Genomic DNA, 27,761 nt, shown 5'->3' with positions numbered 1-27,761 from the left:
GTTTTAACCTAGCCCTAACATGCACATGGGACTATCACTTCTTTTACTTACAGTAAGTAAAGGATCTGAGTTTTTCTTCCACCACTGGAAAGGCTTGCCATTTTTCTCCACCACATTTATTACTTTGCAGATCAAGATTTTACTTTGAAAACACACATATATATATATATATATATATATATATATATATATATATATATATATTTTTTTTTTTTTTTACACTGTGTGGATTTTTTTATAACTATCAGCAGCTTCTGACAAATGTGGTATTCATTTTCATCTCCAATGGGAGGTCAGAGGTCAGGGTAGAGTTGGTAAGGATTGGACCTGGACCGAAAGCCACAATCACACTCTGCTCCCCCACTAGTAGTGACATGTTGGTTACAACACCAACATCCAAGTTGCTATGTTCTTGAAATAATATCACCCCAGCACAATGTTACTAAAGTGGCACTTTTAATGATTTACATTATATTTACACAATGTATTTTAACTTGCAGTGACAGTCCAGCCTCACAAAAGACAGCTGCCAGTTGAAACACTGAAATACTCTGCTGTGTTAAATTAACTGGGACACAATCCAGCAGTGGACAATCATTTAGAGTGTAATCCCAAAGTGGGATGAATGCTTTTAGAAAACCACGTCACCTGCTTTTTAATGGATTGTGTGTTTGCAAAAAATAATAACACATAAATTGAATCAACTATGTCTTTTGGTGATAATGAGTGATACAAATATGGATGTATTACTGTACATTTTGGACTAGAACCATAATGCACTGGATCAAGGGCAGGAGCCTGATGCCAGGTATTCTGCCTGACGCTAATGTTGCTATCAAGGAGGCTGTTGGCCTAGTATCAGCTGGAAACTAAAGACCACTGCAGTGGTTTACTTTTCATCACTGTCTCCAGCCAAGAGATTCTTGAGTTCTGCTGGGTCAGACTCTGACTGTAAACTGTTGTCCTGGCGAAAAAAACTTCCAGTTTAAACTTGGCAAGTCCATTGCTCAGCGGAGAGGATTGGAAATAATTGGCTTTAAAAGTCACTCAGGTTGAATTACTTGTTTGTTACGATATAAATAAGAGTCATTCATCTTGTCTTTATAAAACATATACGGTGGTTCCAAAAGGTGCTTGCGCTTGTGTTTAGAAGCCCGTGCATTTTCTTTGTGTGTTTAATTGCATGTATGTGTATGTGGTTTTAGTATGTACTATCTGTGGCGTTGCCTGGGTATGTAGTTGTCTAGGATCCGTGGGCTGCTGTGGGTAATGTAGTGGAGGGCAGGGTCGGAGTAGTTGAAGGGCGGAGGGTTGTACTGCTCCTGGATGTAGTCTGGCATCATGTGCTGGAGGCTGGAAGAAAACACATAAGCCAATCAGAATGCAGGAGTAAACAAGAAATCACTGCAGTCAAAGCAAGGTTCTAATAATAATATTCAATTAGTTTATTATTTATTAATATTCAATTTAATTTTTGTTTTGACTTTTGGATTCCATTTTAGTTTTAGTTGGTTTTCAGAGTGTTTGCTAGTTTTAGTTGAGTTTCAGATTTTCAGAAAGTTTAGTTTGAGTTTTTAGCCTATATATTTAGTTTTAGTTTGTTTTTGTTAGGGCCAGGTATAATGGGGGCAGTGGTGGCCCCTTCCCTCATTAACACCACTGAGGTGCCCTTGAGCAAGGCACTTAACACCAACTGCTCCAGTGGAGCTCCTCAGGGGCCAGCAGATCAGACTGTGGTTGTACTGGGAAGCTTCCAGAAGCCTGTACTACGAAGCAAGATTTGGCGTTAACGAGGTAACTTCAGGTTCAACCCAGGGTTTTCTATATCACGATGGTGGATCCCTTGTTACCGGGTTCAATCGCCGTGGTAACTTACTCTGAACACCTAACCTGGTCGGGAGTCTAATATAGTTTACTTATACTAACACTGCAGTCAAGTGGCAAATATGTAGAGTGGTATCCATATTATTTCTTGCACTTTATCTCTTGATTGCATTTAAGGAGTTCATGTCTTTGGCCTGTACCACGTGGATCATTATGCACTGTAAAAGTGTTAATAGTGGTGATATACTGTATCTCCGTCAATGTCACGAATGACTTTTCTGCGCATTTTGTACCTTTGGCAGTGAATTCCTGGCTCTGATCAGTGCTGTCTATAATTCTCCATCTTCACAGTAGACAGTCATTTCAGGCAATTTATGGAAATGTTTGGATGGGCAGCAGTTGTTGTGGAGTACTCAGCGACTTATGAATATTCATGCGGGCTCTAGCCTAGATATTCTGTAGAAAGATGCTGAAAACTGGGGCTAAAGCTGATTAAAAACATGAAACAAACATCCCGAAACCACTTCTCCTGACTCGCAGATTTGCAGTTCAGATGTTTTGGATTGTATATCATTATGGTAGTTCTTTGTGCAAACATGTATAATCCTCTCTGATAATAAGGTACAGGCTGTGCAACCTGGTGTATCATGAAACATTCTGTGAATATAAGGAATATAAGAATGTAAAGGTGGGGGGCACATTTCTTTCCAATGAGACCCTTCAGACACTTTGTCTGGTCATTGATTACAGTTAATGTTGTGAAATGTATTCAAGCTAACTGAAGCTTAGTTCAAATTGTAGTCAAGGTCCAGATATTTGATATATCATGCTGATTTTATAGTATTTTATAGATACAATGCTGCCAAACATTTGTAAAAACCTACATTTGATGGTACCTAATGGGAACATTGGAAACATTTAATTCAAATCATTCCTGCTCCACCACATCACATACATCTGGGACCTTATTCTATCATAACACATAATCCAAGTATCTCTATCTCTCTGTCTCATTAAAGACAACAGCATAACTTCCACCCTACATTTTGCTCATTCACTCTAATCTAACAACATAATCCCACAATGCTGGCGCTAACCCAGGCCATTATATCCATAGGGTCTAGTTTGCTGATGGCAGAGAAAGCAGGCCAGACATCAGGGGGATTATGTGTCTCTATGGCCCACTAACACCTGGCACAGATGCCATACATCTGGACACACATGCTGGGGCCAAAGACACATGCACATTATGATGCTCTGCAATGCACGTTCGCACGCACACATGCATCTGGATACGAGATGTTCTTTAGCAGTTACAGCATGTTTTCTTTTACCATGGTACATTGAGCTTTGTATTGAAATCCTACTGTGATCGGATATGTTTCTGTAACTGAAAGTGTGGTTAAATAATTCAGATCTCTTTATTGTACTGTGTGGTCTAGCTAGAAAATGCACCCCTCCTCACAATTGCAAAAACCATGTTTTGGTATTCATTTAAAGTAATAGTTTGACATTTTGGGAACATTTCTTGCAGAGAGTAAGATAAGAAGATTGATCCGATTCTCATATTTGTAGGGTAAATATGAAGCGGCATAGCTTCGCTTAGCTTAGCTTAGTTTAGCATAAAGGCTGGAAACAGCTAGCCTGGCTCTGTCCAAAGGCAACAAAATCTGCCTGACTTTAGGCTCGCTAATTAAAATGATGTATATCACTTTATATTTTTGTTTAATCCATACAAAAAGGAAGTTACTGATCCCATCCACGGCCCATACAGTACAACCATGTGACATTTTAAAATGTTGTTTTTGCTACAGATTAAACAAACAACAAGATATGTTAATTAATGAGCTTTAGAGGTGCTGGTAGACACGACTTTGTTACCTTTGGACAGAACCAGGCTAGCTGTTACCCCCTGTTTCCTGTCTTTATGCTAAGCTAAGCTTACTGGCTGCTGGCTTTAGCTTCATATTTAGCATACAAACATGAGAGTGGTATCAATCCTCTCATCTGACTCTCAATAAGTAAGCAAATATTTCCCAAAAGTCAAAATATTCCTGTAGGAAATGACATCGCTGATTTTATTATGCTGTTTTAGCCGTTTTCCTGTGAGTTAGCAGCACCTCTGATTTGTAGATGTATTCTATATACTGTCTATGGATGTGTTACCTTCATCATTACCTTGGTTTACTATATATTCCATTTGCAAACATTTGTCAGTGTTACCCTAGTGCCGTTTCATAACTTGGATTAAGCTGTTAGTAGGAAGTGTTTTTGTTTAATATAGTAAGAGAGTGGGCAGTTCTTCCTCCAACTGAGAAGTTAAATACAAGAAGGCAGTGCTGCAGCAGCAGTACGGAGGACAAGATTTAAAGCCTTCAAGTTGCTGTAAAGGATTGTCTCTGGGCAGACCTACTTGACTACTGTACCTTGAAACACTGAGTGTGTAACTCTGTGTGTGTGTGTGTGTGTGTGTGTGTGTGTGTGTGTGTGTGTGTGTGTGTGTGTGGTCTGTTCATCCTCTGCAGCAATATATTTTGTGATGATCTGCAATGAACCCTACCACACCCTGCCTGAAAGGGCTGCTGACCCACCTAAAGACTATTCATTAGAGTTTAATGCACGACCACTGGTTTAGCCATTGTTTTGAAGGTGTGTGCGACTAGAAACATAGTCTTAGCATGGCTGGAGTGAGGCTGTAATGCTCGTTACATACCAGAAAGCATGGTAGACGACTGAGACAACATTGCTTTTCTTAGATCCTTATACTCGTGAGGCAAAAAACATTAAGTATTGCAGTAGGTTGATGCCAAAAGAACAAGCACTGATGCTAAGAGTCTTGTGCTTATGTGGCCAATCCCTGAGAAACCTGGCGTGGGTAATTGAGGAATGGCCTGTGCGATAATTCAATAATTAAAGCGTAGTTGTGTGCAGCAAATGTAAACAGCTAACCACGCTAGAGACAAATAGATGGTTTGTATTTAGCCATGTTTTTGGCAAAAATTTGACTTTTTGGAACAGAGGTTATGGTTTCAAAAAGCAGAAATAGATTTTTCTGCTAGAGTGGTTTGAGAATTTTTCTATGGATGTTTTGATACTTCTTTTTCTCTGCAAAACTGGGTCACCATTGGAAACCACTGTATCTTCCCTTTCAAGTCTACAACAACTGTTTCTAACTCAAAATATAGTTTTTGGGAGGAGCTTCAATCAAACATAACCTGTATAATATTGTTATCAACTGAACCCTCACGTTAAATATATGTATACAATAAAAAAAAGATGTTTGAAGATTCTACTTAATGTTCTCCTGGTGTAACTCACTCTCCGGTAACAGTCTTCCTGCGGCAGCAGAAGCAGGCCAGCGCAGCCAAGAGCAGCAGCAAAAGCAGAGGGATGCCGAATCCCAGAACCAGGCCCAGAACAAGGTCTTGTTCCACAGCATTCACCTTGTCTCGGCCTGCAAAGGGTCAAGTCAAACCAAGTCATGACAAACATTCCCATAAAATGCTCTCATGACAGTCACAGAATGTGTTAAGAGTGTGAAAAGACAGGATACATGTTAGAGTGTCATTTACAGGTTAGTGAAAAACTATACAATGAGGTTTTTTTTATTAAATCATGGCCTACAAAATGGCTACACTATTAAATGTCATGAAGGGAATTCATTTAATCTAGTAAATGTTTTATGGGTTTGGCACACAATATTGATTTTGCCAGTTTATTAGCCCTGGAGCCACTGCTGAACCTGCAGGATGGATGTAAAGTATGCTCAGATCCTCACCTAACACACAGGACTGGCTGTTATCCACGTCAGTTGTGCCATTGCAAACACACCTGTAGCCTCCGTAAGTATTGGTGCAGAGGGCAGGGTGGGCGCACATCGCCTCCTTGGACTTACACTCATCCAGATCTGTAGGTGTGGGCAGTCCAACAGCAAGTGGGAGAGAGAAGTATTCTTGCTAACAGTTTGCCATCATTAAAAAAGTGTTGCAGTGTATTCGATAACTTTATGGAGCTCAACAGTGTCCGCCCACTTTTTAAACGGCTCTGGTTCCGGAAGTGAATTTCCCCATTCAGTATCTCAATTGACGTTTCATTAAATGCTCATACATGTAAAGAGTTTTAAACCTGGAACAAAGACAACCAGCTACAAGATGAATTGTGACCATAAAACATTTGATTCGGCGCCAAAGAACATTTGATTACACTTTACTTGAAGGTATCTACATAAGAGTGACATGACACTGTCATGAACGTGTCATAAACATTATAAACAAGTTATAAACGTTTATGACATAACGCTTCTTTTACTAAGTGTCATTCGGTTTTTGTCCTGACAAGTTATGGTTATGGTTATGGTTATGGTTAGGGTTAGGGTTAGGGTTAGGGTTCATGTGTTCATGACTGTGTCATGTGTTCATGACAGTGTCATGTCACTCTTATGTAGATACCTTCATGTAAAGTGTTACCGAACATTTTGAAAAGGGCAAAAACGGTAAAGATACAAGACTGTGTACATAAACATTTATAGACTTCAATGGTAGTAGCTCGCTAAATCCGTCCGCAAGTGCGGTAAACATTTCCACAGTAACAGCGAGCTCCACCAATCAGAGACATCGCGGTTACGCTTCAGGTTGTGGATAGTGTAGTACTTATTTATGACATTGCAAATAATTTTTTTTCTTCTTAAAACAAGGTTGATATCATACAAACTTCTGGCTTCTACAGGGGCATAGACCTTCGTTTTACAACCTCGTAGCTTGTGGTCAGTCTACCTTGGATGGTTTAGACATCATGGCTAATAATCAAAATCCTTATGGAAAAAAATGAATGGGATTTTTACTTCTGGAACCAACCACTGTTGGGCTCCATACCACATATTAGTTCAAGTTATTATGCGGAAGCTGAACAAAAGTAAAAATCACTAAAAGTATTTGTAGTTTACCATCAACTTCTACGCTCCTGATGTCATGGTGGCTGCTGACTCTGGCCAGGTAGTCTCTGATGTACCAGTGGGGGGTGTCACTGGACATGTTGATACGATACTCTGTCACATCGGAATTGGAGCCCTGCACTGGATCCTTCTTGCTGGCGTTGTAGAATTTGTTCTGGAAACCCATTGACAGAATGTCCACCAGCTGAGGAAGATGAAGAAATCGATTATCTAATTAGTTTTCTATCATTTAATTATATTATTACTGTTACATGTAACCAATCAGCTGGACCACATGGAATCTACGGATGCAGAATTCCGCAGAATTTAAAAAGAAAAAAAAGAAAAAAAAGAAACTCTGTATGTTAACACATCTCCAAACTACAGATTTTTATTCTGGATCATCGCTGAAAATTTTAAAAGAAAAAATTCACAGATTTCGTTTGGGTCTGGCAATCGGTGTTTTAACAGCCATCACTGGCGCGCGTGCCACATACACACACGCACACACACACACACACCCACACACCTGTTGGAGTCCATCAGGTCTGTTCTTCATCCGGTCCATAGAGACGTTGAACACATTAAACCCTGCAGATACAGAACAGCAGCAACCGCTGTGTGATGATCTCTTATTACCATATATGGACATGTTTACCATGGTAACACCACCAGAGGATGAGCGAAGATGATAAAGCTAATGAAGCCATAGACGGAAACATATGTGAGGTCTTACCTGGAGGATTGGCAGAGTCACCTGCAGAGAAACACATCATTCAGAACTACATTAAATACTCAGGTGGCACACAAGACATGTGCACTCTGTTGTAGAGCACAATGACACTTTTCAGAAATGAACAAACTAGCACTGCAGTGAGAGTTTATAATATAGGTGTAGCCATTTTAATAGTTCAACTACACTGCACATGATGTGCTCTATCAGAGCTAAGCAACTCACACGGGCAGTTTCAGTTATTCTGGCTTATTGGATCTCTGCAAAGGTCAGGGGCGGACTTCATATTTTGTGCTTGAATATTAGTTATTCGTATTTATGTTGATATTTCAAGACATTTCATTATTCTTCAAATATTATGTTTAAAAAAGGTCATTAAATGTCATTAAGTCATAACCATAGGAATCTTTCCCATTTTACCCTCCATCCCACACGTGACATGAATGTAGCGTGAGTTCTAAGAAGAGGTCTAATCAGGGAAAATGAGCAAGAACACCTGCATAGGTGCACAAGTACTGTGTGGTTGTGGCTTTCAAAGTACATTTTAGCCCCATAGGGCCTCTAGAGAAGTTTATTTCTAGCATCTAGAGTCCCTGTAGGGCCAAGTAAATGAATTGAAAAAAACATGTCAACCAACAATGCCATTTGGACTTCTATAACCTGTGAGTGTAACCAGTGGTGGAAGAAGTATTCAGATCCTTTACTTAAGTAAACTTACTAATACCATACTGTAAAAATACTCTGTTACAAGTAAAAGTCCAGCATTGAAAATAGTACTTAGTATCACATGAGTATCATCAGGACTGTTCTGTGTTTAGTGGTCTAATCATTTCAGCTGGACTTGTAGGCCTGTATATCGTTGGGTATCCTAATTAATAATAAGATATCATTCAGGGGTTAAAGATACTTTATTGTCATATTTTATAAACTACATGTGTTTTGTGGGCAAAAATCCTAATTTGTAAAGGAACTAGTAACTTAAGCTGTCAGATAAATGTAGTGGAGTAAAAAGTACAATACTTCTCTCTGAAATGTAATGGAGTAGAAGTAGAAAGTGGCATGAAAAGAAAATACTCAAGTACAGTACAAGTACCTCAACATTTTTACTTAAAGGAACACGCCGACTTATCGGGACTTTGTCTTATTCACCGTATCCCCCAGAGTTAGATAAGTCCATACATCCCCTTCTCATCCCCGTGCATGTCGTAACTCTGTCTGACGCCCCCACCGCTAGTCTAGCTTAGCACAGATCCTGGAGGTAACTGGCTCCAACTAGCCTGCTGCTCCCAATAAGTGACAAAATAACGCCAACATGTTCCTATTTACATGTTGTGATTTGTATAGTCACAGCGTGTACAAAAAACAAGGTCACATGACACACAGCCATCTTCTAACCGTATACAAACTGGGAACTATATTCTCAGAAAGGCGAAGCGCTGCTACTTGGGCGGAGTGATTAGCCCAACACCTGAAAAGCACCCGTTGTTACTCTCTGCTCCTCACCACGGGGCTTCTCAGGTGCTGCGAGCAAATCACTCCGCCCAAGTAGCAGAAGTAGCAGTGCTTCGCCTTTCTGAGAATATAGTTCCCAGTATGTGTACGGTTAGACGATGGCTGTGTGTCATGTGAGCTTGTTATTTGTACACGCTGTGACTATACAAATCACAACATGTAAATAGGAACATGTTGGCGTTATTTTATCACTTATTGGAAGCAGTAAGCTAGATGGAGCTGGTTACCTCCAGGATCTGTGCTAAGCTAGGCTAGATGGAGCCGGTTACCTCCAGGATCTGTGCTAAGCTAGGCTAGCGGTGGGGGCGTCAGACAGAGTTACGACACGCACGGAGATGAGAAGGGGATGTATGGACTTATCTAACTCTAGGGGATACGGTGAAAAAGATAAAGTCCCAATAAGTCGGCGTGTTCCTTTAAGTACAGTACTTGAGTAAATCAGTACTTAGTTACATTCCATCACTGAGTGTAACTGATAAAATAGTCAGCTGCTGGCTAAATGATAGCGAACATGTATGATTGTGCACATACCACATCCATCAGTGTCCTTGGTCTTCTGGTATCTACAGATGCATTCCACAGAGCCGGGCTTGTTCTTACATTCAAACTTAGCGTTGGGACAGGTTGTGAGCGCTGCACACTCATCTATATCTACAATAAAGACAAAGACGGTCAAAACATTGTAAATCATTGTGGTGTTATTCATACTGAAGTGCTGGGTGTTCAGTACCTGTGCAGTTGCCTCCGTCTCCTGTAAAGCCAGGCTTGCATGTGCAGGTGAAGCTTTGTTTCGTGCTGAGGCAGTCGGCATCTTTGTGGCAGGGGAAGGGGAAAGGAGGGCTGCACATGTCTGAGAAGGTATACAGAGAAGCAAGAATTACATAAATTACACTGTCTGGCTTCATTTCTTTATCCTCCGAACTTGACAATGCGACTGCACAAAGTGCCACTGACCATACTCAAAGCACTTGTATCCCTGTTTTCCCCCAGAGACAGTATTATTGGGACACTCTCCGCAGGTGAACTGGCCAGGCTTTGACTCGGACTTGCACTGCACTCCTCGAAAACAGGGTTTGCCTTGACATATGTCTGCAGTTTTCCCACAGAACTTTCCAGTGAATCCCTTCGGGCACAGGCATCCTACCACCTGAGAGGGAAGAATAATGAACAGAAAGGAACAGAGACAAAATATTGCAACATTCAAAAAAGATACAACTTGACCCACACTCTATGTGTGGATCTGAATAACCAACGTTTCTCTTTCCCTGACCACATTAACACCAAGTTCCCATATTGTAAAAAAAGGGAGATTTCCATATCTTCTTCGGTTATAAAGCAGGTCAATGTGCTACATAAATACAGTGAAAGTATCAAAAGGATTTATCCACAGAGGAATACACACAGCCCGTATTTAGAAACAGTGCCTTTAATGAGCCAACAGGATGTCTGTGTGTCTCTGTCTGACCATGTCGGTCAGAAACACTTCCTGAAAAATGCATCACAACATTTATTTGAACAGCCAAATATACCATGCAGTCAAGTAGATGGCATTAAAAAATAACCTGACCTCAATAAATTGTTTACTATAGTGAACAGAAGACTAAAATTAAATTATTAAACCAGTACAGCTCACTCAAATTTTTAATGTTTTATTTTAGGGAATTGTTTGAAGAAGGAACTCCCTATAATGATTTCTTAAACCCGGTTGGCTTTCATCATAAAGAAATTTTTTTAAAATCAGTAAAGCGTTTATTTGGAACAAAAATCATGTAATAAAAAAAAAAATCTAAGATGAAAAGATAATTTGTGCCTGCTGTGTGAATTCTATCAGGGCCTTTATTTATTGTCATCTGAGGGATTTAATCCAGGGCTACCACTTGAAATCATTCTCAAATCTATGAGAGCATTTAATGATGTGATGCGCTGTTGGTTCTTTATCATTTTTACACATAACACACGTATTATTATCACACCTAAACTTTAAACCTAAATGGGTCAAATGAAATGGTTTAGATTGGGGCTCATCCATTGATGAAGCAAGTTGTTGGACAGCTTCATGCTCATGCCTTTTCACAAAGGATGGTATTAAAAGAAGCTTTGAAGCACCCTTATACCCTTATTATTGTACTTAAATATTTTCAGATGAGGTCACTTAATTAGCCTAACCTGTTCAGGGTCAACATCAGCACACATTTTTCAAATGGAGCTCTGTATGTCAGGTGAGGAATAGAGTGAGGGAATTGTTGCACTGGATTTATAACAAGGACAAAATGTACCTGGAAGGTTCCCTGCTGGTAGTTGTTAGTGATGCTGTCGTACTGACAGGACCCTCCGTTGAGGCAGTTGCAGACGTGCAGGATGGGGGTGAACAGGGAGCTAGTGAGCTCGTCTCTGACTTTAATGGTCAGCTGGACTGGCTGTGTGGTCAGGGGCGTCCATGTCAGGATGCCGTCACCTGGAGACAAGGCGACAGTTATACATTTACAACGGTATTTATTGTATTAATGTTAGTAAAAATACAGATCATTCCGTGTGCCTGTGCGTGTCTCTCTGTGTGTGTAATCCATCCACTGACTCGACTCTGAAATTTCCCATCTGCCAAAAGATTCTCACTGAAGGCATCAAAACTATGAATGAGCACATACGGAATTATGTACTTAATAAAAAAGTGTGAAATAACTGAAAACATGTCTTATATTTTAGATTCTTCAAAGTAGCCACCCTTTGCTTTTTTATTAATAAGGGAAAAAATTCCCTTACAAAGCACACCTGTGAAGTGAAAACCATTTCAGGTGACTACCTCATGAAGCTCATTGAGAGAACACCGAGGGTTTGCAGAGTTATCAAAAAAAGCAAAGGGTGGCTAATCTACGATGCAAATAGTCATGAAAATAAAGGAAACGCATTGAATGAGAAGGTGTGTCCAAACTTTTGGCCTCTACTGTACACATATTCCAACCAAAACAAGTTCCTTCCCGAGGCTACTTTGCTCCGTCCAGCGCTTAGTGCTGCCCAAGATGATTGTGATTGGTTTAAAGAAATGCCAATAAACCAGAGCACGTTTTTCTCCTATCCCGGAATGCTGTTTGGACTATAGCCAGACCGTTCTCCGCAGCGCTGTGGAGGAGGGTCTGGCAAAGCAAGACTACGCCATCTGTAACGACCGGGGCTCTCTTTGGTATAAGGATTTGAGGGAAAAGTGTGTGAGTGTCTCACTGCTGCCTATGGAAGTCCGTGGAGGCCTGGGGTTGAGCAGTGAGTAGGTGATGGGGTCTCCATTTGGGTCCTGAGCGACAATCTGAATGTTGACTGTGGAGTTGACGATACCGCGGATCACTGCGGGCCCTTTCACTATGGGAGGCATGTTACCTAGCGGACCGCAATCAAATTAGTACAGGTCAATGGTGAAAACATTAAAAAACCTTTCCAAAATAGTGTAGCCATCTTACCATAGATCAGAGCCTGATTGTCATATTGTTTCTTGGCGTCCAGAGTCCGCAGGCCCAGGTCAGAGCTGCCGGTTGCTAGCGTGTCGTAGACACACTGCATGCTGCCTTCACAGGTTCTCCTCAGGCCCTCCACCTCAGCAGGACTGGCGCTTTCCAGCAGTTGCTCAGAGGAGACAGGCTCCAGTGGAACCAGAGGAGGCGAAGAGAACAACAGGCTCTCTGGGACAGGGACTGCCCCTAGAAACACACATCCACACGGGTACAGAGATGAGGATGGTAGGGACAGGTGTAGCTGTGTAAAACAACCCATATAAGGTCTACATGAAAGAAATCGTACCGGACTGCAGGATAATGTGAGGTCAAACTGGATTAGCTTTGAACTCGGAGAGAGGCCTGACTCACTACTGTAATTGTTAACCCCTTACAGCCCAGCCAGGCCTCTAAGATCAGCTGGTCAAAACCTTTTAGCTGTTCCACCAACCAGACTGAAAACTAAAACGTTCAGTATACACGCGCGATTTATACTCACGTGTGGTGGTCGCGACTTTTGCTATTTCTACGGACTAGAAGAAGAAGAATAAGGTAAACAATGGCAGAACTGGCAGCAGCATTGACATCAATGTCAACAGTTGCTAAGATGATATTGGAGTCAATGGATGAGGAAGAACAGCTGCTTTTGAGCCTGGTGAATGCAAAGAAAGGAAGAAAAAGAAGGTGGAATGTTTGTCCTTTGAATAACGCCAGTAGTTCTGGGTTCGATTCCCACTGAGATACATCAACCAATGTGTCCCTGAGCAAGACACTTAACCCCTAGTTGCTCCAGAGGCGTGCAACCTCTGATATATAGCAACTGTAAGTTTCTTTGGACAAAAGTGTCAGCTAAATGTAATGTAATGTAAATTTTGCACTTTGTGCTTAATAGGTGAACGTGCTACATACATTTTGATGGCATGGCATGCAGCAAAGGGCAGCAGGTTGGATTCGAACCATTGCCGCTGCAGGACTCAGCCAACATGGGGCGAACGCTCTTACTGGGTGATACCCCATAAATAAAATTATTATTATTATTAGGTTAATAAAAAGAATTTTAGTTCAGGGAGTCCAAACATTGTACAATGTCATGAACACGATTAAATGGTATAACTGTATGTATCTACAGTATGTTCCACTCACAGGACAAGCCAAAGCCGTGGAGTCTCTCCTCTGAGGGGGGGTTGAGGTTTGTCGAGGGGAGGAGCCTGCCGTCAGACATGAGGAAATCGTCGAAACGGTTGGCGCTCCAGAGACCCATGAGACCCACAGTGTGGTTGTAGAAGGTCTGAGGAACCTCCACCATGGCCGCCAGCTGATTTTGACCTACAACCCGCCACGCCACCACGTGGAGACCACTGGCGTACACCGCCGCACAGCGATTCACTGACATACAGCGCACAGCAAAGTCCTTCTCAGCCACGTGCACGATACCTGAAAGGACAGTTAGGACATATTTGTCAAACAATAAAGACATCAAGATTGTTTTTCTACTACAGCTTTTAGGTTTTTGATACATACTTGTGTAGGTTGAGTTTGACAAAAAAAAAATGTTATTAACCGCTATGTAACCCTAGGTACAGGATTGCGTACAATGGCTTATTTTTTTTATCTGCTTCTGCACTATGGCATCTCATACAAAAACAAAACAGCTTGTTGTCATTGCATGTCAGATGTGTGTGGTGATCATTACCAACTGTTACAGGGACTTCAACATCATCCACAAAAATCTGCAGTCCGTCTCCTTTCTCCACACATCTCCATTCAATCTGAAAATAATACAGGAATATTAGAGATATATAATATTATGATGATTGTCTTGACAGTACAGTGGAACAATTATTTGAGGGAAGTCAAAATAAGTCAATGGCAATTTTTTTCTCCCAAAGATCTTGATACTGAAACTCGTATTCCTCATCACAACAATAGAACAAGTTAGGGATGTTCATTGATATTGATATTTATACTTTTTAAGAGAAGATATGCACCAATTCGCTCTCTTTCCCAGAGTTAGATGAGGGGATTGATACCACTCTCATGTGCGTTAAGTATGAAGCTGGAGGTGATTAGCTTAGCTTAGCACTCCCCATGACCACAAGTAGTTACTTTTATATTTCTGTTTATGTATGGATTAAACAAACAAGATTGTTGGTGGAGGTATTTTGAACTTTGGACATAGTCAGGCTAGCTGTCTATCTGCTTCTTTATTCTAAGCTAGTCTAACCACCTCCCAGCTACAGCTTTGCACTTGGTCCCATATTATGAAAGTGTGTTTAAAGCAGGTCGAGGTGCTATATGAATACTGTGAAAGTATCAACACGCACAATCCACAAAGAAATGCACAAAGTATTTAGAAACTGTCAGGACTTATGTACAGTTGTGATGTCACAACTATACTATATCGGTAGAAAGTGCTGCTATAGTGCGTTACAGTCATTCCCCGGCTGCAATGACAATGGAAACACTGACCAATCAGAGCAGACAAGTATATCCAGACAGTATGAGAAAATAATGTGTTTTTTGAACATTAAAGCACATAAACATGTACTAGTAGAAACCAAAAATACAAATATGAACCTGAAAATGAGCATAATATTTAACCTTAAACACAACATGAGAGTGCCGTCAATCTCCTCATCGACCTCGCACAAAGAAAGTGAATAGGCTTATTTTCCAAAATGTAACAATTCCTTTCAGACACACAAACTCTCTCTCTCTCTCTCTGTAAAACACACACACACACACACACACACACACACACACACACACACACACACACACACACACACACACACACACACACACACAGTTACATTGTCTTCCCTCTACACACACAAATATCCTGACCTTGCCAATGCCTTGGTGGAAGGCAGCCATGCGCACCACCACTGGGACCTCAATGATCCCCTTTGCGTCTGTGCGGAGCTTGTCAGTCTGTCCTTGTAGGGTGAAGATATTAGAGCCGATGGCGGAGGACATACGCAATATCACAAACTCGCCAAGGGCCTTGAAGGAGTACTCCGTCCCATCGAAGGTGATGAAATGGAGGCTGCCGTACACCATCCCTGCAAGGGACACATGGAGTCAAGAGAGGTTTTCTGGTATATGATTTAAATTCATCATACTGTGGTCTCCTTCGATTAAAAGCTACAACAAGTTCTCTGGGACTAGACAGACCGCTGACTATCCCGACTGGATGTATACACCAGTATAACTTAAACACAATGGACATTTCCACTGATTACTGCACATCATGGGATCTTCTGCTGGTTTTTCGCTTGCTCTGTGTTTACTAGGAAGAATCCCTCACCTACACCCCGCGTCGCCTGCCTGGATAGAGTGCAGCCGTCAGGGCCGGACCAGCTGCAACCTTGGCATCGGTCCAGTGGTCTCTTGTTGAGGTAAAGGTGGCATAGAGGAGACTCGATACAACACCACTGGAATGGCAGGAGATCTTCATCTGGAGAGAGAAGTCTGATTAAAAATACGTAGGCAAGTGACTGTGGCAGCATCAATTAGTAGTCAGACATACTGTCCTGTAAGTAGAATAATAAACTTATTATGCGCCTTTCATACAGAGAGTGTAGCTCAACGTGGTTTACAACAAAGTGAGACACCACAAAACCAACAAAATCCTGCAAAAATAAAACAGACAGTGCAGACACTTGGTGGGATAAAACCAAGCCATCAAATGAGCTTTGAGAGGCACTAAATATCAAGAACAAGTATGCCCAGGCAGAAGGTTGCAGGTTTGATCCCAGCAATGCACATGTGTCTCACAACATCTCACTGACTCACAGTAATAGTAACAGTAGCTCGTAATAATCCTATCAACTAAAAGCAAATTCTTTTCTGTCTATTGGTTTGTGAAAATATATCAAACTAAGTCACTGATAGGAACTTTATATGTAGGAATGACTAAAATGTTGATGTATACAGTACAAAGCTCCTTTATATAAAAATATATATTTCTGTTTATACTTAAAAAAATCATTATACAAAACTTTGTTTTAATTGAGAAACAAATGCATATTTTGGTCCTGGTCTTAAATCCAACTTTATTTGCACTGTCTGAAACAATTCTAGACTTTGATTCAACTAACGCTGTCTTGAAAACAACCCTGGATAAAAGCATTGTACCATAACTCCTACTTTAATGTTGGATTTGACCAAACATTAAAAAAAAAAATCAAATTACCAATATGTTTTTGTATGCTGTTTCCGGAGAAGTAGCGCTCGTTGTACCCAGCCAGCAGCGGACCATCTGGGTCATACACACATCTCTTCCCTGAACCTTGTCTGCTGGACAGGATGGACTGGAAGACATGCCCCCCTGCGCCCCCCCACCGCTGACCCCTCAGCGTCTTCACCCTCGATCCTGCATCAGTAGTATCCTGCAAGAAGGACAGGTCCTCCAGAGCCTGGGCGCGGGTGCAGGGACATGAAGACAGCTCCTTTGTCCACGCAGCGGGGTCAGGCTCCTTCATCGCCCACGCCTGGCACTTCATTCGCAAATCCACGTCCGACCCTGCTGATGCTGTCAAATCGTACACCAGCTGACCCAACTTTCCCATGACCCCTTTCACCTCCTGGGGCCTGTATCTGCCCCCAGGCCCGAAAAGGTTTTCTGGGGGTACAGTGGGCTCCTTGTGGGAGGATTTTCCATTTGTGTAGCCGATGAGAGCGTCATGGTATTTTCGCTGGCCGGGACCCCAACGCATCTCCCCGTATCGCAGGAGGGCAAAGGAGCGCGCTCCATCGGTGGTCAGGACACACTGGAAAGTGTTAGTCTGAAAATGACAAATCAGAACTGTTTAGGTATCAAGTACAGTGAAAGCCAACATAAACCCAGTTTATTTTATCTTAGTGCCAGACACGTATCTTCATGAATTAGCAGTCTATTAAGTGTCATATTTCGGTATAATTGATCCTGATTTTAATCAATCATTGTATCACTGACTAACGGTACACTGTAAAACAAGTCACACCATTCAAGAACAGCATGACTTCACAAACAATGAAAAATGTACACTATTTGCAATAAGACAAACAATAGACAGGTGGCAGCAGATATCACTATACTTTGCATTCAAGCCCTGTAGGTATACAGCCCCAAGGTGGCACCAAAGTTAAAATAAATAGCACACGTGTTTCAGGAATTATGAATTTCTGCTTTCTTTGAGCTGACGGTTAAAGGATTGAGATTGCACATAACAATAACACATAAAGTAGGACACGCATGCAAGCAAACAGTAACACCCCCTGCTCCATCACACCTTTGACTCTGCTACATAGAGATTTAAGAGATAGGTAGAGCTTTAGTCAGAAAGAGTTTCAAATAATGATAATAGTGATTTTTTTTATATTCAAATGGTGTGTTTTATCCTACAGTATTACGACTGGGAATGTGAATTATGCCATGCAGGACATGCATATTTAGCTACTTTTTTCCTTCCAATTCAAAGCTTAATACTATGTAACAAGATTGTACAAATAAATTAGTTAGAGAGAAAATAATAACAAATAAATAAATTAGTTAGAGAGAAACCTAAAACTGTAACTGTGCTGTAATTTTAGAACATCTAGTGCAAAAAGTATACCCGTTAGGCATTTCTTTCAATATGAAACAGTTATTGATCATCATCATTTTTGCTAAGAAAAGAAAGAACGAAGGAAAGTAAGAAAGAAAGAAAGAAAGAAAGAAAGAAAGAAAGAAAGAACTAATTGGATTTGACTCTCTCTACCTCTGAGAAGTTGATCTTCTGGTAGGAGACGGGCATCACATGGTCCCAGGTGATCTTGAGGATCCAGGCAGGGGTGAAGGCAGGCTTGCCTCTCTGCTCCTCAAACTTTGTCACATCGTCTGCCGTACGGTTAAACACTACCTGGGAGTAGACATCTGACATATCAAGCTTGTGGTATTCCTGAAAGATTAGAGAAAGAAAAAGAGGAGTAATGTAAAGGAAAGGTTGCAAAATCATGAGATATTACACGGCAGCTTGATTTGATCTTTATCAAAAAAAAACAAAGCTGTTCTTAGACAAACACACAAAAAAAAAACACCAGTTTCACTTTATCTCATTTAGCCTCACTCTGACATCTCTCCATTAGTGCACGTATAGGTCCTGGGCATGTGTGTGTATTTCGGGCCTGTGCGTAATGTGTGTAATAACTAACAACAGAGTGAAAAATGGAATTTACCTTTGCAGGATCAATAAAGTATGTCTTAATCTTAATGTTAACTCCAGCCAGATCATAACCCCTGATGACTTCTAACCTGATAGAGCAGCCGTCCGTCCCCCTGCGTGAGGTCAGCATCATCCCAAAACACAGCTAACAGGGTCACATTTATGTTGTCGGGGAAACCACTGGCTGAAGGAGCAGGGAGCAGGTACTGCTCATTCTCAACGACAGATTGAAAGTGGACAAGGCCATTGTCTGAAAACTGAGAAAGGAAAGGGAGATACAGACATGATATCAAACAGATATCACAATGTTGACTGTCCTCTTCTGTTATGAAATCCGAACTTTATGGCTAATATTAAAGTTATTATAGCAACATGTCTCTTTTATCTATTTTTTATTTCTTTGTGTCATTTTTGTTATCCTGATTTCATCAGAAGATATGTGTAAATGTCTGCTACTCTAGTTCACTGCTGTACACCCTTTAGCAAACCATGTAAGCCCATAGGGATCACATATTGTATTGGCAATGCTGCCATCTACACATTATAGATTGTCATGTACGTTATGCAGCATTCTGTTATATTCCACTGAGCATTACAGTTACCTTTGCCAAGGAGGCCATGTTTTAATTTTTCAAAACCTTGTTAATTAAACATGTTGGTAAGTTGGAATTAAATTGGCTTAGAAAGCGGGAAATCATTCATTTTTGGTGTGGATCCAGGAATTTCTTAAAAGGTTACTTTGGGAGATGAGACATTTAGATTCTTAACAATCTCCCAAAAAATAGAGTTTTTAACTTTGGCAGAAGTATGTATTCTCTGACATCTTTCTAGTGTTGAAGAGAATGGCGGTTCTAAGGAGGGGCAAGCCATTGCCCACATACTATTATGCCTAAAACCGGGGCGAATACTTTTGTAAATTTTTCACGCCACATTATTTATGTATGGTCAGTGATAACTAAAATGTACATTAACAATGAATGAGTGTATTGTTATGTGTGTATAGTTAGTCTTTTGGAGAACCAAACCTATAGGGGTGGTGGTATGTAACAGTTGTGCTTAATACATTTGGTACCTTAAACTGCATGTGGCCCCAGCCTGCCCCTCCCATTTAAAATGGTCTAGAACCGCCACTGGTTGTAGATAAATGTACTTAGGAACTTACATAAACCCTGACGTACAATTTTCCCATAAAAAGGAAACCCATCGGTGGCGTGATGTATGGGGAATTCCCATCTTCTGTGTCCATCTTTACTCCTTTATCACCAACCTCTGCTCCAAAGGGGTACAGGCTGCTCTCTATTGGGGGAGCACAAAAACAGTTAATCAGTGGCCAAACTAAAAATAGCTGCATTATATTGTCATCAACCAAAGTATTCAGCTAATGTATTACGGTGACGGTTTTGACATCATGAATGGAAAAAGTGTGGATAGAAGTAAGGTTGTTAGCTTTGCTGACTTTGTGAAAGGCAACTTTCTTATAGTAACGTTAGCATGTCACTCAGTGAGGCAGCAGAGGAACTGAAATGGATGGAACATCAATTCTAAAATGTAGTTTGATTAGGTTACGTTGGTTGCCTTTGAATTAATTTACCCAAATTAAATGTTTTACTCTAATTTGTTCTGCTAGCTCTACACAACCCTTGAAAAACTTTTAAAACCAGTGTTTATGTTTTGATGAAGTTTACCATTTTTACGTTACCTACAAAGTTTTCTACTTAAAACCAAGGCTATTTTTTAAAGTCATTACATACCGACATTTTTTAGATTGAAAGCTTTCACCTGACAACAATGATGTGACATTTCAAGAATGCCTGCAAGTTTTCACAAAAAAAACACATGATTAACAAAGGCAAAACCAACCCTTCTGAGTCATCATTCTGCACACTGTGCTGTTTTGGGGACAGTAACAGTTGTAAGACCCTGGCAGGTTGGTGCAGGATGTTTGCCCAGGACATGCCGTGGGTGACACACACTCATCAAAGTCTACACATCCTCCTTTTCCACGACCATTGTCTTTGGAAGTAATCCAGCCCTGACTGCAAGAGCATGTGAAGCTTCCTGCATGGTTGGAGCAGGTGGCAGCAGAGTGACACGGGCTATTAGCCTCTTGGCACTCATCAAAGTCTACACACAGTGGCCCAATACTCACAAAGCCAGCCATGCACACGCATACAAATGACCCTGGGGTGTTGTAGCAGCGAGCTAGAGGGTGGCACGGTTTGGTCAGGGCAACGCACTCATCCACATCTTTGCACCAGGAGCCATTTCCAGCGAAGCCTAGATGGCAGTGGCATGAAAAGGAGCCAGGGGTGTTCCAGCACAGAGCCGAGGGGTGGCACGGTGAATTCTCACATTCATTGGTGTCGACGCATGCTTGTTTCTCCTCGTGATACCCCAATGGGCAAGAGCAGTTGTACGCTCCAGGCAGGTTGGTGCACACCTGGTCAAAGCGGCAGGTGGTGTTGTCCTTGCACTCGTCGATATCCTCACAGCCAACGCTAGTGGGTGTGTAGCCAGGAGAACACAGGCAGAAGAAAGACCCTGCTCTGTTGTTACACAATGAGTGCTCTGGGCAAGGGGTGCCACCGGGGTCGTTACATTCATCCACATCCTGACACTCTGTCCCGCTCAGAATAAACCCCTCATTACAGGGGCAACGGTAAGACCCAACGAGGTTGACGCATGTTGAATGACGCTGACACACTGAAGAGTTCAGGGAATCTGAGCATTCATCAACATCCATGCACTTTGTCCCATTACTCCAAAATCCTTCCATGCATTCACAGTAATATGAGCCAATAGCATTCATACATTTGCCATTGGTGCAAAGCTCCGCCAGCTCCATGTCACCGCATTCATCGATGTCCACGCACAAGTCCTCCACGCTGGAAAATCCGGCATCACAAATACACAGGTTGCTTCCGTTGTTGTTGATGCATGTGCTATGCTCAGGGCAAGTAGAGTTGTCTAGGCACTCATCGATATCCTCACAGTCAGTGTTGTTGCCTTGGTAACCTTCCCAGCAATTACAGACAAAAGACCCAACTGTGTTTAGACAGTTGGAGAATTTAGGGCACCGGACGAAGCCAAAGGAGCACTCATCTACATCCAAACACCGGGAGCCGTTGCTTGAGAAGCCTGGGTCGCAGGCACATTCGTAGCTTCCCTCTGTGTTAGTACAGGTACTGTTGTCAGGGCAAGTGAAGTTCCCCGTCACACATTCGTCCTTGTCCTGACAATGGGTCCCATTGTCCTGAAACCCTTCCCAGCAGTCACAGATGTAGGAGCCATTTGTGTTGAAGCAGTAGGAGAAAGCCGGGCAGACTCGATCTTGTGATTCGTCGCATTCATCCACATCCAAGCATTCGGTGCCACTTCCTTTATAACCATCTTCACACCGGCAGTAGAAGGAACCCTGGTATGGGTGGCACTTTGCAAATGGGTGGCAGGTGCCACTAGCATTCAGGCATGTGTCTTCACTCACACATGTGCCCCAGTCATATGCCAGGCCCAAGATACACGAACATGTGTAGGAACCAGGGGTGTTGCTGCACATCATGTTCCTGCTACAGGTTGTGGCCAGCTGGCATTCATCCACATCCTCACAAACAAAGCCATCACCTTGGTATCCATTCTGGCACCGGCAGATGTAGGACCCGTTTGTGTTGCGGCACAAAGCCTGGGTGCTGCAGTTGTGTAGCAGGGTGGAGTTCTGCTCGCATTCATTCACATCCTGGCAGGCAAAGCCATTGCCCTCCATGCCAGGTGGGCAGGCACAGTAGAAAGATCCAGGCGTGTTAGTGCAGCTGGCAACAGGATGGCAGCCTCCATTTTGGACTTGGCACTCATCAAAGTCTATAATTCATCCAAAATGGGACAGTGTCAGGGAAACAGTCCCAAATTGTGTTGAAGGTGAGTCCACTTATGGGGGCAAAAGAACCAACTAGTGTAATGGATGTTTTATAATGACGAGTGGATTACTTACCAGAGCAGTTCTTCCCGTCGCCTGTGAAGCCACTGAGACAGAAGCAGGAATAGCTGCCCATTGTGTTGACACACTGGGCAAACTCATTGCAGTCATGCTGCCCCATCTTACACTCGTTCACATCTAGAAAGGGGATGGACAAATGAGGAGGGAGGTAGGGAGAAAGAGAGGGAGATAGTTTAGCTTAACAGCATCGCTTCAGAGGACAATTCAGTATCAGTGTATGCTTTTTGGGCGTTATAAAAGCCAAGTTTTACAGATTAACTTTAATTTAGAAGTGAGGTCAAACAAATGGCTGAGTTAAGTGGCTAAAAAGAAAATAATATATCAGAATTTTAGAAAAAGAGGTAGACTTATTATTCTGGTCACGTCAAATCCAAATGTGTGGAAACTCATTTGACTTAGATGCAGGAGGAGTGGGTGGTATGTCACTCCCTGTCCTGTAATGAATATTATCTCTGCCACAGCCCACTTTCTGCCACAGGCTAAAAATTCACCTTTTCAGACTACATCTTAACAACTCTAGCTAGCACTTACTTATGTCTCTTCTACTTTCTCTTTGCATTGTACTTATTATTTGTTTAAAACAGATACACTTTCAATTTTTAATCCAGCACTTACGTGATGCATCTAAATGAAATGTCCAATAATAGACAATATAGGATTTCTTTCCAGATGCAAACAAGATGTGCAGTTTTAGTCCAGTTGTTGTTTGAAGATTATTGTTTTAAAATTTAAAAAAAAGTGCTTTTACAAAATTAGATCTCATTTAAATGTCATTTGACTGAGAATCATTCCTTGCATTATGAATTCTGTAACCTTTAATGCAATAGTTTTAATGAGTTTATTTGCTAGCCCTAAACTTACTTTTTGTTCATAACTAAAATGGGGAGTTACACTAAATGTTACTAGGATTAGGTTGAACTTCCTGATGTGACAGGAAAATGCACTTTTCTTATTTGCCTCACCAATTCCTTAAAAATGTCTTGTGTTTGTATTCATCGTCTGCTTTTTGATTGATATGTATTGGAAGAGAAAACAATAAAGGATAATGGCTTCTAGAGAAAAAATCAGTCATAAACTGACCCTATGTTCCAGTAGAACTACATGAAGCAGGTAATAAAAAAAAAAAATCCAGCTCCTCTGGCACTACCATCTGGTAGTGTGATTTGCAAAAATCCACAGCTCCCTGTTCAGATACGCCAATCATGGCCAGGGGGAAGGGTGTCTAACTGCGTGTCAATCACTGCTCATGCACACGCATTCATTCTCCCTTGTGGGGGGAGGGGCTTAGGAGACCGTTAAGGCTTTAGCAGGAAGGGGGGGAGGGACTGAGAAGTTGTCGATGTTCAAATTCTGACATCTTCACAATCCTTCCTACAGCACCTTTAAGTGTAGTTTATGAACTACTCTTTTAAATAGGTCCAGTTAATCATAGTATAAGAATCAGACTCAATTGTTATTTTTGTTTCACTTCATTGAGCCTGGTATCATGTTCATGATTGATTCGTATGAATTAATGACATTTCAGAGATGTGGACAGCGATTCAGATCAAGTTAATCACGCTTAATAGATTTATTTGAAAATAACAATTAAAATAACTTTCTTACCAACACACTGTGTTCCATTGAGTGTGTAGCCCTTTTTGCAGACACAGGAAAACGATCCTGGGATATTCATACACTCCGTTTCATTTTGAGGACAAATGTTTTCCCTCTGGCACTCATCTATATCCGAGCAAGCCAGCCCGTCACCCACGTAACCCAGGTCACACACACACTGGTATCCAGCAGGCGATTGGTGGCACAGGCCATGGAAGTGGCAGACAGGGTTACACAATGGACTGGGTTGCACACAGGTACCATTAAAGGCCACTGTGCCATTCAAACATGAACAGACATGAGCACCAGGGGAGTTGATACACTTTGAGAAGGCTGGGCAAACGGTATCAGAGAGGGTACACTCGTCAATATCCTGACAGGAGAAGCCATCCCCTTTGAAACCCTGCTGACATGAGCAAAAGAAGTCCCCCATGACGTTGGTGCATAGTGCCCGTGGGTGGCATGTATCCTTCACAGAACACTCGTCTATATCTTTACACTGGGCGCCATTTGCTGAAAAACCTCGCTTACAGGTGCACGTGTGGGACCCGATGGTGTTGAGGCATGTTGCATTGACATGGCATGGGTTGTCTTTACACTCGTCTATATCAACGCAGACCATGTTGCTAGCAGGGCGGTAGTAACCGCCCTGGCAGGGGCACTGGTATGACCCGTCGATGTTTATGCACTCTTCATTCACTCGACATGGATTGTTCAATTCCTTACACTCATTTATATCCTGACAAAGAGTCTGATTTACCAAGATGAAGCCTGGCTGGCAAAGGCAATAGAAGGAACCCTGGTTGTTGACACATGTAGCTTTGTTTCTGCAACCTCCATTATCCACCAGACACTCGTTCACATCACTGCACTGGATCACCCCGTCTCCAGAATAACCCACCTGACAGGTGCATTTGTAGGAGCCAGGAAGGTTAACACAAAAGGCATTGGAGTGGCACTGCTTAGCCAGCGAGCACTCGTTCACATCCGCACAAGTGAAGCCATCTCCCCTGTACCCTGCTTTACACTGACAAGAGAAGGAGCCAGGTGAATTTGTGCAGGTTGCGTACGGGCTGCAGCGGCCTTCCACACACTCATCCTGGTCATGGCACTTGGAGTTATTCAAGATGAAGCCTCTGCCACAGTCACAGTAATATGACCCACCAGTGTTGACGCAGCTACTGGTAGAAGGGCAGATGTTGGGTGTTGCGCACTCATCAATGTCTTCACACAGTCGACCATCTCCTATAAAACCTCCCAAACAGGTGCACTCGTAACTCCCCAGCCTGTTGATACAAGCAGCCCTGGGATCGCATTGATTTCTTTCATTGCATTCATTTATGTCTGTACACTTCAGTCCATTTCCGTCGAAACCACTCTTGCAGGTACACTGGTATGACCCCATGGTGTTAATGCAGTCCGCATATAAACTGCAGATGTTGCTTGCACATTCGTTGATGTCCACACAGCTCTGCCCGTTACTTTCGAAGCCAGTGTTACACGTGCAGCGGTAGCTGCCAGGCAGATTTATGCAGCCTTTGTAGCCAAGTGACGAAGAACACACACGAGGAGTCTCTGAACATTCATCTATGTCAAGACACAGGTAGTTTCCGTTGCCCTTATAGCCAGCATTACAGGTACACACATAGGACCCAGGGTTGTTGGTGCAGGTTGCGTTCCAATGGCAGATTCGTGGGGTAGTGCATTCGTTAACGTCATTACACTGGAAGCCGTTGCCACTGAAGCCGACTTTACACTGGCACTGGCGCCCACCCGCGATGTTAGTACACAGGGCATTGGCATGGCAACCCCCGTTGTCGTTTTGGCACTCGTCGATATCCTGACAGTTGGTGCCATCTCCAACATATCCAGTGAGGCAGACACAGCTGTAGCTGCCCAGGGTGTTGTCGCAGCGGGCCTGTGAGTGACAGCCGTGCAGGCCACTGAGACATTCATTGATGTCGTCGCACAGCAGACCGTCGCCCTGGTAGCCCATGCGGCACACACAGGTGAAGTTGTTTCTAACTTTCAGACACTCAGCCTGAGGGTGGCACTTGCTGCCTGCCGCCTCGCAGTCACTCTGGCCGGCAACTGAAAAGAACAAGAGGAAAAGAGAGGAGCTTGAGGAATACTACATTTGATTATGTTTCAGCTCAATTTTTATAATTTTGTTTATGGAGCACATTTTGTGTCTACTGTCTGTGGGTTTGGGTAAAAACAACAAACATAGTTTAACTGAAGGTAAGATACCTGCACAGCAGTATTCCAGCCCTGCAAATAGACTCATCAGCCACCGGAGTGGAAACCTGTGTGGGCAAAGACAAGAAAATCAATGTTCTGTTGTCTGTTATTCAGAAACATAGTGGGCAGTGTGCATATTTGGAATCTTATCTTACTAAGTAGACTACAAGAGATATATGGGTGAAGAAGAGAGAAAACAGATGTAATCCCTGCGAAGGTAAGGAGAGATGGTTCTATTTCGCATGTAACAGCATGTCATTGTAAACAACACGTAGTGGCTTCAGTTCTAGGGATTATGTCTCCGTGCATCACCTGAAATCTGAAATGTCATCCAACTCTGTTCTTGAAATAGGAAGTAACTTATTGATTTGACCTAAATGCAAAGTATGTCTTACCTTTCTGACTGTACTTTGTGTTTCCACAGCCTACTTTCCTCCCACTGAACAATGGTCGGGTAACTATTGTTAGTTTGTGTAACACATGTAGACCTACCATCTTATCCTGACTCACCACCCAAAGAGTTCATTTACTGGCATTCTGCTCTGACTTATCCAATTATGCAAATTATTCATACCAGGTAAAGTTTGCAGATTTTTTTCAAGTTTTTCCATTGTTGTTATTCATGAAATACTGATTATGTATCAGCCATATCATCAGGCGCGGATTAATGCACAGGCTTTTGAGGCTGCAGCCTAGGGGCCCCACGTGTGCAGGGGCCCCGGATTAGCCAGACAATTTATTATTATTTTGAATTTACTTCAGCGCAAAAAAAAAAGACCCTAATTGGCCCATAAGAAACATTTATTTTTTAATTGGCCCATTGTTTTTTCAATTGACTCTGGGCTGGCCAAAAAACACTTTAGTCAAAAATACTATTTTTTTCCATACACCCCCTACTTTCAAATTGAAATGGACTAGTCCATAACGGTGCGCGGCGCGAAAGATAAACACAGTGACAGGAGAGCTTGGAAGTACACAAACAGAGACGAAGCAAGATGAGTCTAAAAAAAGAAAAAAGACGCCGATAAGTATTTGGCAACGCTGCCAAAGATGACAAACTTATTTTACGACAACTGTTGGGGATACAGACATGAAGAACAACAGTCCAAAGCGATGAACATGCCGCTATAGCAGCAGCTAGCTGTGAAGTGGCGCTAGGTGAGGATAAGGTTAACCAAGACAATGAAGAGGACAGCATATCTTTAAACAGCACCCTCTTTGGGATTTCTGCCTGCATGCAGTTTCGGGTGTGCATCTGCCAGGCTAG

General features: G+C 42.2%; 1 protein-coding gene across 1 annotated transcript in view; it reads right to left on the bottom strand.

Annotated features, from left to right (window-relative positions):
* Positions 1–534: 534 nt before the first annotated feature.
* Positions 535–27,761, bottom strand: part of si:ch73-105b23.6 (fibrillin-3) — a 31,070-nt gene continuing 3,843 nt past the window's right edge. The window contains exons 2-24 of the mRNA XM_028604128.1: positions 24,263–26,344; positions 22,652–22,774; positions 20,527–22,521; positions 19,829–19,962; positions 18,756–18,923; positions 18,223–18,402; positions 16,677–17,268; positions 15,789–15,938; positions 15,326–15,543; positions 14,172–14,247; positions 13,622–13,912; positions 12,449–12,685; positions 12,216–12,368; positions 11,276–11,454; positions 9,954–10,146; positions 9,730–9,849; positions 9,531–9,650; positions 7,491–7,511; positions 7,284–7,345; positions 6,767–6,959; positions 5,603–5,731; positions 5,143–5,278; positions 535–1,353 (exon numbers count right to left, since the gene is read on the bottom strand). Of these exons, the coding sequence (XP_028459929.1) occupies positions 1,212–1,353; positions 5,143–5,278; positions 5,603–5,731; positions 6,767–6,959; positions 7,284–7,345; positions 7,491–7,511; positions 9,531–9,650; positions 9,730–9,849; positions 9,954–10,146; positions 11,276–11,454; positions 12,216–12,368; positions 12,449–12,685; positions 13,622–13,912; positions 14,172–14,247; positions 15,326–15,543; positions 15,789–15,938; positions 16,677–17,268; positions 18,223–18,402; positions 18,756–18,923; positions 19,829–19,962; positions 20,527–22,521; positions 22,652–22,774; positions 24,263–26,344 (7,694 nt within the window). The 3' untranslated portion in view covers positions 535–1,211. The remainder of the gene's footprint in view (positions 1,354–5,142; positions 5,279–5,602; positions 5,732–6,766; positions 6,960–7,283; positions 7,346–7,490; positions 7,512–9,530; positions 9,651–9,729; positions 9,850–9,953; positions 10,147–11,275; positions 11,455–12,215; positions 12,369–12,448; positions 12,686–13,621; positions 13,913–14,171; positions 14,248–15,325; positions 15,544–15,788; positions 15,939–16,676; positions 17,269–18,222; positions 18,403–18,755; positions 18,924–19,828; positions 19,963–20,526; positions 22,522–22,651; positions 22,775–24,262; positions 26,345–27,761) is intronic.

The sequence above is a fragment of the Perca flavescens genome, chromosome 17 (genome assembly GCF_004354835.1).
Source record: "Perca flavescens isolate YP-PL-M2 chromosome 17, PFLA_1.0, whole genome shotgun sequence".
Classification (NCBI taxonomy): domain Eukaryota; kingdom Metazoa; phylum Chordata; class Actinopteri; order Perciformes; family Percidae; genus Perca; species Perca flavescens.
The sequence above is the reverse complement of the archived record's forward strand: the minus strand, read 5'-3'. Positions and strand labels throughout refer to the sequence as shown.